The 13,380-nt window shown below is 39.8% G+C and overlaps 1 protein-coding gene across 1 annotated transcript; it reads right to left on the bottom strand.

The window, feature by feature from the left end:
- Positions 1 to 3,989: 3,989 nt before the first annotated feature.
- Positions 3,990 to 13,135, bottom strand: LOC110499182 (NADPH oxidase organizer 1). The gene is made up of 8 exons (XM_021576140.3): positions 12,953 to 13,135; positions 12,720 to 12,800; positions 12,541 to 12,613; positions 11,693 to 11,876; positions 10,444 to 10,637; positions 10,034 to 10,147; positions 7,434 to 7,551; positions 3,990 to 6,958 (listed from the first exon to the last, which is right to left on the bottom strand). Exons 1-8 carry the CDS (start codon positions 13,025 to 13,027, stop codon positions 6,220 to 6,222), a joined length of 1,578 nt encoding a protein of 525 aa, XP_021431815.3. The 5' UTR covers positions 13,028 to 13,135; the 3' UTR covers positions 3,990 to 6,219.
- Between the last annotated feature and the right edge of the window lie 245 nt (positions 13,136 to 13,380).

Genomic DNA, 13,380 nt, shown 5'->3' with positions numbered 1-13,380 from the left:
ACACACACACACACACACACACACACACACACACACACACACACACACACACACACACACACACACACACACACACACACACACACACACACACACACACACACACACACTACTTTAGGCAGTTCTGAATCAAAGGAATGTCAAAAGCAGTAAGTTAGTCAAATCAAAGCCACTTTGTTATAATAAATCAGAATCCGTGGAAAGGAACACAGGAAGAATCAAATCCCCCCCAACAATGTTACGTGGGTGACGATTTACAACATCCAGGCACTTTTTATATTTCATTTTCCATGTGTTCCTTTCAATGACCCCATTCAATATCAACCAGCAGATGTATTTTTGGATACCAGTAGCTCTCTAGGCACAAAGTTGTTCTCGAAAATCATAATCCATATTCCATCCGTAAAGTCACTGTTCATTATAATTTACATTTCCTAACTCACCATATTTCCCCTGCTCTATTTTCAATTGTCATGAGGTCACAGTTGCCACTGTTTTCATTCCCACAGCTCAGCCCCTCACTCCCTTAGTTAGGACTAGCCTACATGTCAACAGCACAAACACATACACAAACAAATAGTCATTAGTGCCGAGCCACAACAATACACTGCTAAAACACCCTGGAAATAAAACATCAACTGACCAGTAATCATTCAGCTCCATGTCATTCCTCTTCTCTGAAGTTTTAGGGCCCACACTATAGTACTTACTGTTTGGCTCAAAACTCATGATAATGTCCAGAGCTAGTGATTTCACCACCTGGGTCTTTTTTTCTCTACCTCTCTTTACTGCTTTGACTAGATGTTGCCATGGAAACGGAAGTAGGGCTTTGAATGGCGGCTGGCTCTAGAGCTTCCAAACCAAACACATTCTCTAGCTATTGTTCTGACTGACTGTCACATTGAATGGGCTACTATGAATAGGCTTCTTTCAGAACTCAGCTGAGGTCTCTATTCAATAAAAAGTACACTTTCAATTTTAATGGCCTTTTAAAGGCAGTAACAGCCAACTTAATGTTGTAGTTTACTTTATATATCATGCATTTCAGAACTTTTGTCTGTGACATTGGCTGAAGGTTTTCATGAGAACCAAGGTTTTTAAAAGCGTGCCATTATTTTGCATATTTGAAAACCTGTGGTGTTTACAAATGTAGGATTTTAATTTGAGCCAGTTTGCTACTGCAGGAAAATAATCCCGTAAATGTAAATTATTATGTGGATTATGAATCTTGAAAACACACCAACTTGCTACGTATGCTTAGGAAAACAATGCACAGGTCTCACTTACTGGCTAAATGTTTCTAAACATCTGGTAAGGATGGAGACAGGGCGAAATTGTTACTCAGCAATGTTGGTAGTGTGAGAATTCTGGATACTGATTATTATTGACGCCTGTGTGACGGGTATCTGCAGATACCTGGCCTGTCGAGTGAGATGATTGAGATGATGCTTTGACTGGTCTTATTGAGTCACCTTTCTTAAGCGCCACATGTATGCTGATCCCTCCTTTATTCTTAATTAAATGGATGCCAACTTGTGACATGCTTTGAGTACGTTGCACTGATCTCACTTACTGGAAAAATGTTACAGGCATCCAGTAAATTGGAGACATGGGAATGCTTTTTTATATATCAGCAATGAGTTAGGTTAAAGTTCAATTGAATAATCTCCTGATGCATACAAATCTTTATTATCTTTCTTACAGTCTTAAACCTTCCCTTAAAAACATTCCCACCAGTAAATCATTGATCCCTAAACAATTCCCGTCAGGAACGTTCCCTCCTCTTTGCCGTCCCTTTCCATTAAATATGTTCCCATTTGCCCAATAAGCCGTCATTCTTTTAGCAACACCTGTGTGCAATAAGCAAGCATGGCACTATGCCATGTGGCAAAATGTATCTACTCTTCCCAGCATCTACATGTTTTATCAGTGTTCTTCCTTGTGTTTGGATGGAGTCATAATGTCAACACAATTAACTCTTTGTTACTGACCGCAAATGCCACTCCTAAAGTACACTGTTGATTTGCTTTAGTAGCAATAGTGGGAATTATAGACGCAATCAGAGATGTAATGAATTGGAAACTCCACATTCTTCTCTTTTATATATTTCCTTTATTGTTTTATTGACATATTTTTCACTATCTAGATATAGTGGGCTACTATAATCTGCTTGTGATAAGGCATGGATTGCTGCTGTGAGTACTCTATTCCTCAGAGAGAAACTATGAGAATACCTTCCTTATTTAACATACTAATAAATGGGTCATAAACTGCTTTTTCGTTTTCTTGTTTTGAAAAGCAAAATATATATTGTCCGTGAAGATTTATATTGAGTATGATACGTTTAAGAGACATTTATGTCCGAAAATAAGAAACCATTTTACTGTAGTATGAGTCATGTTAACCAAGGCCTTTTCTCAACATGCAGAGAGAGGTTATTTACCAACGACAACAACTTGAGAGACAAACTCATTTATCATCCAGCAGTGTCCAGGCCAAGGAGACTTAATCCTTATGACAGACAAGACTGGTAGAGATCAAAGAGAAAGGGGGATACCCAGTCAGTTGTACAACTGAATGCCTTCAACTGAAATGTGTCGCATTTAACCCAGCCCTTCTGAATCTGAGAGGTGTGGGGGGGCTGCCATAATCGACATCCACAGCGCCCAGGGAACAGTGGGATAACTGCCTTGCTCAGGGGCAGAACAACAGACTTTTACCTTGTCAGCACAGGGATTCAATCCAGCAACCTTCTGGTTACTGGCCCAACATTCTAACCACTAGGCTACCTGCCTAAAACAACCAAGTTACATAACATACGGTTATTCTCACCACAATTAGAAGCAAATCTACAATCTCACATTAAAATGCCGGAAAGTGTCATGGCAATCCCTCTGAATGCATTTAAGGAATGCATTTAATTATTCAGTTTAAGCAAGCTAGCAGGTAGCTTAGCGATTAAGAGCGTTTGGCCAGTAACCAAAATGTTGCTGTTTCGAACCCCTGAGCTGACTAGGTGAAAAATCTGTCGATGACCCCTTGAGCAAGGTACATAACACTAAGCAGCCTTTCAGGTTATGTTGATATAGGACTTGTTTTACTGTGGATATAGATACTTTGTACCTGCTTCCTCCAGCATCTTCACAAGGTCCTTTGCTGTTGTTCTGTGTTTGATTTGCGTTTTTCGAACCAAAGTACGTTCATCTGTAGGAGACAGAACGCGTCTCCTTTCTGAGCGGTATGACGGCTGTGTGGTCCCATGGTGTTTATAACGGCGTACCATTGTTTGTACAGATGAACGTGGTACCTTCAGGCATTTGGAAATTGCTCCCAAGGATGAACCAGATTTGTGGAGGTCTACAATTACTCTTCTGAGGTCTTGGCTGACATCTTTTGATTTTCCCATGATGTCAAGCAAAGAGGCACTGAGTTTGAAGGTAGGCCTTGAAATACATCCACAGGTACACCTCCAATTGATTTAAATTATGTCAATTAGCCTATCAAAAGCTTCTAAAGCCATGACATAATTTTCTGGAATTTTCCAAGCTGTTTAAAGGCACAGTCAGCTTAGTGTATGTAATCTTCTGACCCACTGGAATTGTGATAGTGAATTATAGTGAAATAATCTGTCTGTAAACAATTGTTGGAAAATTGTTGGAAAAATGACTTGTGTCATGCACAAAGTAGATGTCCTGAGGGTTAGGACATCTACTTTGTGCATGACACAAGTCATTTTTCCAACAATTGTTTACAGACAGATTATTTCACTATAATTCACTATCACAATTGCCAAAACTATAGTTTGTCAACAAGACATTTGTGGAGTGGTTGAAAAACTAGTTTTAATGACTCCAACCTAACTGTATGTAAACTTCTGACTTCAGTTGTTTATACTTGAATGTACTACTATGACGATTACTACTATGATTTGACTTTTCATTAAGTTGAACAAAAAAAATCTGATATTTTTTGTAACAAATCAAAACATGTAACAAATCAAATCAAAGTTTATTGGTCTCGTACAGGTGCAGCAAAAAGCTCCTATAGCGCAGTAATACAATACCAATACGCCAATTATCCAGGAAGTCCACAGCAAGAAAGAAATGCATCCCCTATACAGTAAACATGTGTCCAAAATGAAGTTGCTGGGGCCTGTTTGATGGGTGGGGGGGAAATATGGTACTGTAATACCGTAATATAAACCATTACGTAGAAGACACCTTTATCAAAAGTGACAACAGTGCACACATGTTGGTATGTGACCGCAGTGGGAATTGAACCCACAACTCTGGTGTTGCTAGCGCCATGCTCTTTTGAACTGAGCCATGTACAGGACCACTACAATACATAAGTACAATACAATACTGTAAAATACAATACATAATTACTATACAGGTGGAAGATATATGAAACATGACCACTGTAAAAAAATAAGACTTGGAAAGAGAGAAGACAAATACATTGAATTAAGTTTATAGGATAATGTTGATTGCATATAAGGCATACAGAGAGTAATGATAAATAGTTACAGTAAAATTCCAGTATGGAATAACAGTGACTTCAGACACCAATAGAAGAATGATATGTAGGCTACAACAAACAAACCAGTCATTGGTCAACTCTAAAGGGGTAGAACGAGAGCATTTCCATGCATTTCAATAATACATTGAAACTGAACCCTCTTGAAAATGCCCCTCCGGAAACAAATGCGCAATTTCAACATCATAATGAAAATCATTCTACAATATTAAAGCAAAGTAGATACAAATGATATCATACAAGCATACTATATTTAATTCTGTGTCATCCCGTATCTTTCAGAGACAACCGTGTCTCATTCCTTCATATTAAAATCAGACAGGAAAGGTGCATTGAAAATATCATCAGAATATAATGTTTCATCTCAAAATAGAAAAGGGACATTTTTGTGAACATTTGTTTCATCTCAAAATAGAAAAGGGACATTTTTGTGAACATTTGTGTGCTTGTTTCAGCTGTTACCGTGTAGTAATAGGAGTAGTATTATTTATTTGCATGTCAAATTATTATTTTTTTTGTTTGGGGCCTACTCTTTAAGGGTATGCACAAATTAAGGAGTGTGGCTTTAAAAGGTTAAGACTAGTACCTGTGAGCATTTCATGCTAATTTAAATAAGTATAATTAAATAGCAATAGTTTATCAATGATAAATAACATCAGAAAGTTGTCAGCACATTTTAAAGTTCAACACTAGCTAGAGTTCCATCAATTTGGCAAAAGATGTTCAAGCAAATATCTTAATATGCGCACCCAAAAAATATCCACATTTCACCTTCTGTCTGTTAACATCAAACTGGCTTCATGAAAATGAAAAGCTGTGCGTAATTACGTAGTGCACATAAAAATCACTTTGTCATATATTTTTTCATTTAACTAATTAAAAAAACAAGTACAGCATGACAATGACATTCTAGGCGATTCTGTGCTTCCAATTGTTTGGCAATTGTTTTGGGGAGGCCCTTTACTGTTTCAGCATGACAACACCCCTGTGCACAAAGCGAGGTCCATACAGAAATGGTTTGTCGGAATCGGTGTGGAAGAACTTGACTGGCCTGCACAGAGCCCTGACCTCAAACCCATCTAACACCTTTGGGATGAATTGGAATGCAGACTGTGAGCCAGGCCTAATCGCCCAACATCAGTGCCCGACCTCACTAATGCTCTTGTGGCTGAATGGAAGTACTGCTACAACATGTAGTGGAAAGCCTTCCCAGAAGAGTGGAGGCTGGTAAAGAAACAGAGGGGGGACCAACTCCATATTAATGACCATGATTTTGGAAGGAGATGTTCGACAAGCAGTTGTTCACATACTTTTGGTCATGTAGTGTATTTCACAGACAAAAACTTATTCCCCTGTTTTACGTATTTTGTTCTGTCAAGATTTAGAAAGTTTACTAACAATTATACCGTTTCCATCAGTCCTGTAGTGATTTTTTTATTCAACAGGTACTTTACTCATATAAAAATGGTTGGATGGAATTATGGTTAACGTAACATACAGAATAGGCATTTTTATGCCAATGTAACCCTTGTATTGCAAGCCATACTCAAAGTACTGCGCTTCATGTAAAGTCAACCTGGAGAGAATAGTGTAACCCCAAAAACCCCACTCTCCACAACCCACGGCTCCCCATAACCCTAACCCCATCTCCCAGTTCCCCCGCCACCGCTCCCAGCCTTTCTAGTGGGTCTGGACAGGGTCCTGCAGGGAGAACAGCCTCCCTCTGGAGGCCAAGGCAGCCTTGCGGGTCATGGTGGTACACCGGGTCAGGATCTCCTGGGCTCTGGGTCGCGGGGGCACCCTGGGTGCAGTGGTGGGCATCTTACAGGACCCAGTCTCAGACCTGGAGATAGGGCTGGATGACAGACTATTTTCTGGGATGCTGCAGCCATTGTTACGCTCCCTTAGCTGGGGTGAAGACCTGGGGCTGTTTGGGGGGCTCTGGGGCTCCTCCTCACTGCAGCTGGAAGAAGACGTCCTGACATTCCGGCCTGACGAGCTGATGTCAGAGTTGGAGGACTTGGTCCAGCTGATGCTGCTCTTGCGGATTGCTGGATCCGGATTTGACTCAAGGTCTTCTCTCTCTCTTTGGGATGGAGGGACGGCCATGTCGGGACGGGTCTCAGACAGGAGCTCCAGAGAGCGGGTCTTCTGGAGACAGGAGGCCCGGTACGGATCATCCCTGGGCTGGGTTGATGTGTGCTGCTGCAGCCCTGTCTCCTCATACAGTGTGGGTGGGTAACAGTTGCCAGATTGGCTGTCTCTGCTGGATGCCAAGTTGAGAGTAGAGCTGTCCATGTGGGTTGCCAGATTGAGAGAGGAGCTGTGCAGCTTTCTCTGCAGGTTGTGGAGGCCAGCACGTGGGTTGTTGTAAGGCTGCAGGTACATGGAGGGAGAGTAGCCCGTTCTGCCTTTATACCTGGAGGGGAAAAGAGTTGTGTCACTCAGGGTTCAAAGAGTTTGTTTTTGATTAGAGGACATCTTCTGGTCATGACCCTCATGTCAGAACGTTGAAAGTGGCGCCGTTCGTCACCATCACCATCAATCGTCATTTGTCAAAGGGAAACACCAACAAGTGTTATGTTATCCCTACTCTCCTTACTAGTTACCAAATACCTCTGTAAGAAAACCACAGGATTCCCTGATTTATGTCATTTTATTTCAGGTATTAACTTTTGGTGGCCATAATCACGTTTGGAGCGACAATGCATTCAACAGTTCCTCCCCCATACCTGCTGCCACACTATCTAGGCTAAGACAATGAGAGGTTGTAGATTCTTTGCATTGTCTTGTATTACAGACCCGACAATGAAACGCAGTGTTGGTTGCTTTGTCTGTGTAGCATTCTGAGAGGCAGACAGGCAGACAGATAGTCAGGCTACAAGTTAACATACCTGATGAGCCACCATCCGTCGTCTGATTTCCTCAGCACCTCGACCACAGAGCCAATAGGAACAGGCACCTCGTCATGCTTCTTAGTGGAGTAACTCCTCACAGCGCAGTAGAGCGTTCCTGAGGGACAAACCAGGAAGCAGGTTAAAACAACAGAGATTCCTTTCTACATCATCTACAGCAAGCCTTCAGGGCATTTATTGATATTGGATCTTGAGAAATCTCAAAACCATGACAGAATGTCTTGTAATGCAATCTTGTAATCTGGAATGCAATCTCAGTCTGTCATTCTCCATGATGTATATACACTACATGTCTGACAGGAGGCGCTGTGTTGGAGTCACCATGCCTGCATATTTTGTAAACTATAGAAATGCATTTACTAATGTCTACATTCATTTTGCCACATGTATTCTATTACAGTCACGTTAATGCATACTTTTACATTATGTTATGTGAGCTAAACATAAATATGTAAAATGAAAAATACATGAAAAAGTTTTTTTTTTTAAGTAGAATTGTTTTAGATTACAAATGTTACTGGCCCCACAACAACAAGAAATATATACTTCAATACATGCAATCATATAGAGCCTCACAGTGGAGTCATAATACCCATAAAACACAGCAGTCGAACAGGGAAATAGTTCCAATTGTTTTTCCACCATTCATTTTTCCCATAGGGGATTTTAGAAACATTAAAAATAAGGCCTGTGTTTTGTGTAGACTTACCCTGGCATGACATTTTGATAAGCATGTAAATCTCTCTCGGACAAGGTGACTTTTATCAATATATTCGGCACTATTTACGCTCTGATTCGAAAATGCTAATTATCATCAAAGTAGACATGATGCAAAACAACAAATCCCTGAAAGCTCCTGTATGTCATCTCTAGCTGACACCTTTGCTAACAGGTACATTTTCCGTACGCACAAAAATATTATTTCACTTAAATTTTGTGCACAAATTTGTTTAGATCCTTGTTAGTGAGTATTTATCCTTTGCCAAAATAATCCATCCACCTGACAGGTGTGGCATATCAAGAAGCTTACTATACTGCATGATCATTACCAGGGTTGGGGAGTAACAACAGATTACATGTAAATGTATGCACTCATTACTGTAAATCGCTCTGGATGAGAGCGTCTGCTAAATGACTCAAATGTAAATGTCAAATATTGCTAGAGAATTTCATGGTTATTTCTCTACCATAAGCCACCTTCAACGTCATTTTAGAGAATTTGGCAGTACGTCCAACCGGCCTCACAACCGCAAACCATGTGTGTGTAATGCGTTGTGTGGGCGAGCGGTTTGCTGATGTCTTCGTTGTGAACAGAGTGCCCCATGTTGGTGGTGGGGTTAGGCATAAGCTACGGACAACAAACACAATTGCATTTTAGCGATTGGCAATTTAAATACACAGAAATACTGTGATGCGATCCTGAGGCCCATTTTGAGGCCCATTTTTTCTTAAGGTACTGTATCTGTGACCATCAGATGCATATCTGTATTCCCAGTCATGTGAAATCCATAGATTTGTGCCAAATGTATTTATTTCAATTAACTGATTTCCTCATATGAACTGTAACTCAGTAAAATCTTTGAAATTATTGTATGTTGCATTTATATTTTTGTTCAGTGTACTGTACATTTAGTTAACATTTGATAGTTAATACAGAGATTCTTACCTTTGCCTCGACTCATCCAGATCATAATGGCATTTGTAGTTCTGTTTGATAGCCACATTAGCAGCTAACTAGCATTTCATTTTGTGTGTGTGGGGCGGGGGGCTATATTGATAAAAGTCATGTTGTCCTAGAGATATTTACACACAGTTATCAAAACGTAAGCCTACACGAAACAGCACTTATTTTAAGTGTTTCTAAAATCCCCTATGGGAAAAATGAATGGTGCAAAAATTCCCTATTTGACCACTAGGTTTTATGGGTATTATGACTCATACGGTGGTACTCAGTGGAGGACTGCTCCTACTGGGGAGGGCCAATATGGCCGACCAGTGGCTTCAAAGCCTCTCAATGACCAATACATAGCATCAGCAAATAAGGGTTTATATACATCACTGGTCATTCTCTACTATGTTGGGATGAGGGTAATTTATCACTCCAGTATTTAAATGCTAAATTATAATTACCTTGCCACGATGACCTATGTATTGCCTTACCACCTTATCCTACCTCATTTACACACACTGTATATAGACTTTTTTTCTATTGTGTTATTGACTGTACTTTTGTTTATTCGCGTGTAACTCTGTATTGTTGTCTGTGTCGCACTGCTATGCGTTTATCTTGGCCAGGTCGCAGTTGCAAATGAAAACTTGTTCTCAACTGGCCTACCTGGTTAAATAAAGGTGAAATAAAAAAATAAAAAAATGGTATCTAGTTCAGGACTTCCCCCTAGTGCCTGGCTGGCTGTGGAATTTTCTAACCACAAAACTGAATGTCTGGAATGGTTTTATCCATAAGCCAACTGCAATACATCGTAGGCTTAGTATATTAAACAAACTTTCACAACATCTACTGTGATTAAGTTTGGACTGTGGACAGGATATGTATCAATATAGATTTAAAAGTATCTTACCCCCCAAGGGAATTCCATCCAATTCATCTCCATCCTTCTCTGCCTCACACATCTCTAGGTAAGGAGCAGGGAACCAGGCCAACTGTTTGTCCTCGTTCTCCACCAGCCACCAGCCTGAATGAACACACATAAACAGAGACATTATATACGATTACTTTTATTTATTTTATTTTTGATTTAACCTTTATTTAACTAGGCAAGCCATTTAAGAACCAATTCTTATTTACAATGACAGGGGATAATAGATACTTGCATCCTCCAAATGTATCTTAATTAGACTAGTCTTGATTTCCATGCTTCTCCACACAAAGCTTGAAAGTGGAGCCTATCCCAGGTTAACAGTGGAGGGAGAAATTAAATGTGGGCTAACCTATGTTAAAATTGTAAACTAAATCAAAGAGGACTCTAACCTGCTGGGTCTTTGATGAGCACATCCAGCCTCTCATCCAAGGCCACTTTAAAGGGCCTGTTCTTAGTGTCCTTGGTGTTGTAGGGCCCCACACAGCAGTAAGACTGGCTCACAAAAGGGTGTGTCACGTTGCCCAGGCTCAGACGCTGCCCGCTCATGTCCTCCAGCCCATCCCCCGATGGTAGGATCATGACGCTGTGGAGAGGAGACAAACAGACATTGTTAATGTTTTTACCTGCTGGCAGAGATGGGCAGTATTTCTGTTACATGTATTTTAAATATGTATTTCAATTACTTCTGAGTATTACGTCATTTGTATTACACTGGGCTGAACATTCCAATGTATTTTGTAACAAGATACTTTCGAGAGCTGTAATTTGTATTTTCAAAATACAAAATACTTTTCTATACTTCTTTTGTTGTTGCAGTTCACAATTTTGTGCCCCCCTTTCACCCTGCATTAATATCAGAATTCGGGTGCCACTATTGTGTGATAAGAGCGTCTGCTAAACTAAATATAAATGTATATGTAAAAATTAACAATTGCAAAGCATGCCGAATAATATTGTAATGAGCTTCGCCCCGGAACAAGGCTAATAATAATAATACCCAGTGTGCTTTACAGTTCATTTCCATTTTGGTCATTTAGCAGACAATTATCCAGAGTGACTTACTGAGTGCATTCAACTGAGGTAGATAAACAACAACATATCACTGTCATAGCAACTAAAACGTTTCTGTAACCAGACAGAAAATGTTTCTGTCTAAACAAGTGGATTATTTATCTTGAGGCTTTCCTACTTGTATATTTTTAAAAACTTTTCAAAATTTCAAATGTTTTCATCAACTTACCACAAAATAGCCTACTGAGAATGTTGTTGCTGTTCGGTAGGCAACTTGCAAATGTATTTCTGTATTTTAAGTATTTAAGTATTTTGTCATTTATTTTTATGCATCTCTATTCTATTTTGTAATTGTATTTAGTAATTTTGTGCCCATCTCTGTCTGCTGTGTGTTTCTTTAGACAGAGGAACAGAGGCAACCTTGCAAGTTGCAACTCTTTGAAAGTATTTTTCATGAGATGGCCTGAGTGCTAGGTGCTTAAAATGTAGTTGTCATTTAGTAAGTAGAGTAGACGGTCTCAATCAGGACGTTTTTAATAATAAGTGTAGTGAAATTAGAAGGCTGAAAAATGACTTGATAGGCTGAAACGCCCACATTAAAAGGAGGGATGTTTGTAAAGTGTTTACCTGTTTTTGGTGAAGTCTGCCTGCAGGTCGTGGTCTTTGGGCATGAAGAACTGGGTGACCTCTGAACTGCAGCTCACCACGGGGTCACACCTGAGCAGCTCGCTACAGTAGTTTTCCAGTAAATTCATCCGACGCATTGACCAACTAGGATCCTTCTTCTGGATCTTTCTCCTCATAGCTATGGCTGAGGTAGACAGAAGAGGAAAATGAAAAAGGTCAGCTCCGCACTCCGTATTTGCAGTGAAAGAAAGGAACATGTCTTCCATATTTAGTATAGAGAAAGAATGGAAAATGTTTTCTATATTTTTTAATTGAAGGGTTACACTTTTTCATTGAGGTTGGACTCTTCATTCAAAGACTCAATCATGGACACTCTTACGACAGTTGTGGCTGCTTTGAAAGATGTATTGTTGTCTCTACCTTCTTGCCCTTTGTGCTGTTGTCTGTGCCCAATAATGTTTGCACCATGTTGTTGTCATGTTGTGATGCTACTATGCTGTGTTGTCATGTGTTGCTGCCTTGCTATGTTGTTGTCTTTAGGTCTCTCTTTGTGTAGTGTTGTATTGTCCCTCTTGTCATGATGTGTGTTTTTCCTATATTTTTATTTTATTTTTAATTTCAGCCCTGTCCCAGTAGGAGGCCTTCTGCCTTTTGGTAGGCCTTCATTGTAAATAAGAATATGTTCTTAACTGACTTGCCTAGTTAAATAAAGGTTACAAAAAATACAAAAAAAATAGGAAGAAGAACAACATGAACCCGAGGAGGAGGTGAGTGATGAAGGAGAGTTGAAATTGCTTGGGGGTAGATTGTGAGGCAAAGATGAGACTAGTGTGATGTTGTTGATTTACCTCTGAATTTGGGAATCACTCTGTCTCTCTTGCGGAAAGGATTCTCAAGGGGAAACCTCTTCTTCAATTGCCTCTGTTGAAAGAAGAGCAGGGACTAATTGTCAACACATCCGCTGATAAAGATGAATCAATCCTTTTTTATTTTCTTTATTGATGTACAGGTTAAGTTTTAAACTTACGTGAAACTCCTTAAAATCCAATAATGATCTGTAGACAATGACTTCACTCTCATCAGACCACAGAACAGAGGTCATAAACATCTGTAGAATTTAAAAAAATGACATTCATTTATAATTATGCAAAAATTCAACGAATGCAGATATATGGAAACATTTATAACTTTATGTACACACAAATGGAATAATACACAAACAACACACACATTACACTATTAATGTATATAGTGGTTTACCTTGATTTTAGATGCCTCTTTATGCATCACTCCAATAATCCGGACACTGATGGCATAGCGCATCTGGTCTCCCATGTCTGAGATTATTGACCTATTTCTTTTCGTTGGTAATGGTCTCCTCTCCAGTCTCTTGTTTTACACTCTATCGGCTGCGTGAGTACAATTTATACTTTGGGAGAAGAGGCGGAGTCGGTTATCACACCAGCCGCCCGCCGGAGCGATCCGGGTTGCGCTGAGTTCGTCGGTTGTGCACGTGAATAAATATTTAAAACACGTGCCATATACAACAAAATCATCGTCTCGGAGGCGCTTTGTACCTGGCTGTGGGCGGTGGGCTGTAGGCTAAAGGGAATACATCTTTGCATGCCTTGTCTAGAAGTGAATTGGACTGTTTCGATAGATTTTTTACATCGGTCAATTTTAACCAC

This window comes from Oncorhynchus mykiss, chromosome 20 (assembly GCF_057628025.1).
Source record: "Oncorhynchus mykiss isolate SJ-2025 chromosome 20, ASM5762802v1, whole genome shotgun sequence".
In the NCBI taxonomy this organism is placed as follows: Eukaryota; Metazoa; Chordata; class Actinopteri; order Salmoniformes; family Salmonidae; genus Oncorhynchus; species Oncorhynchus mykiss.
This window is presented reverse-complemented; position numbering and strand designations above follow the sequence as displayed.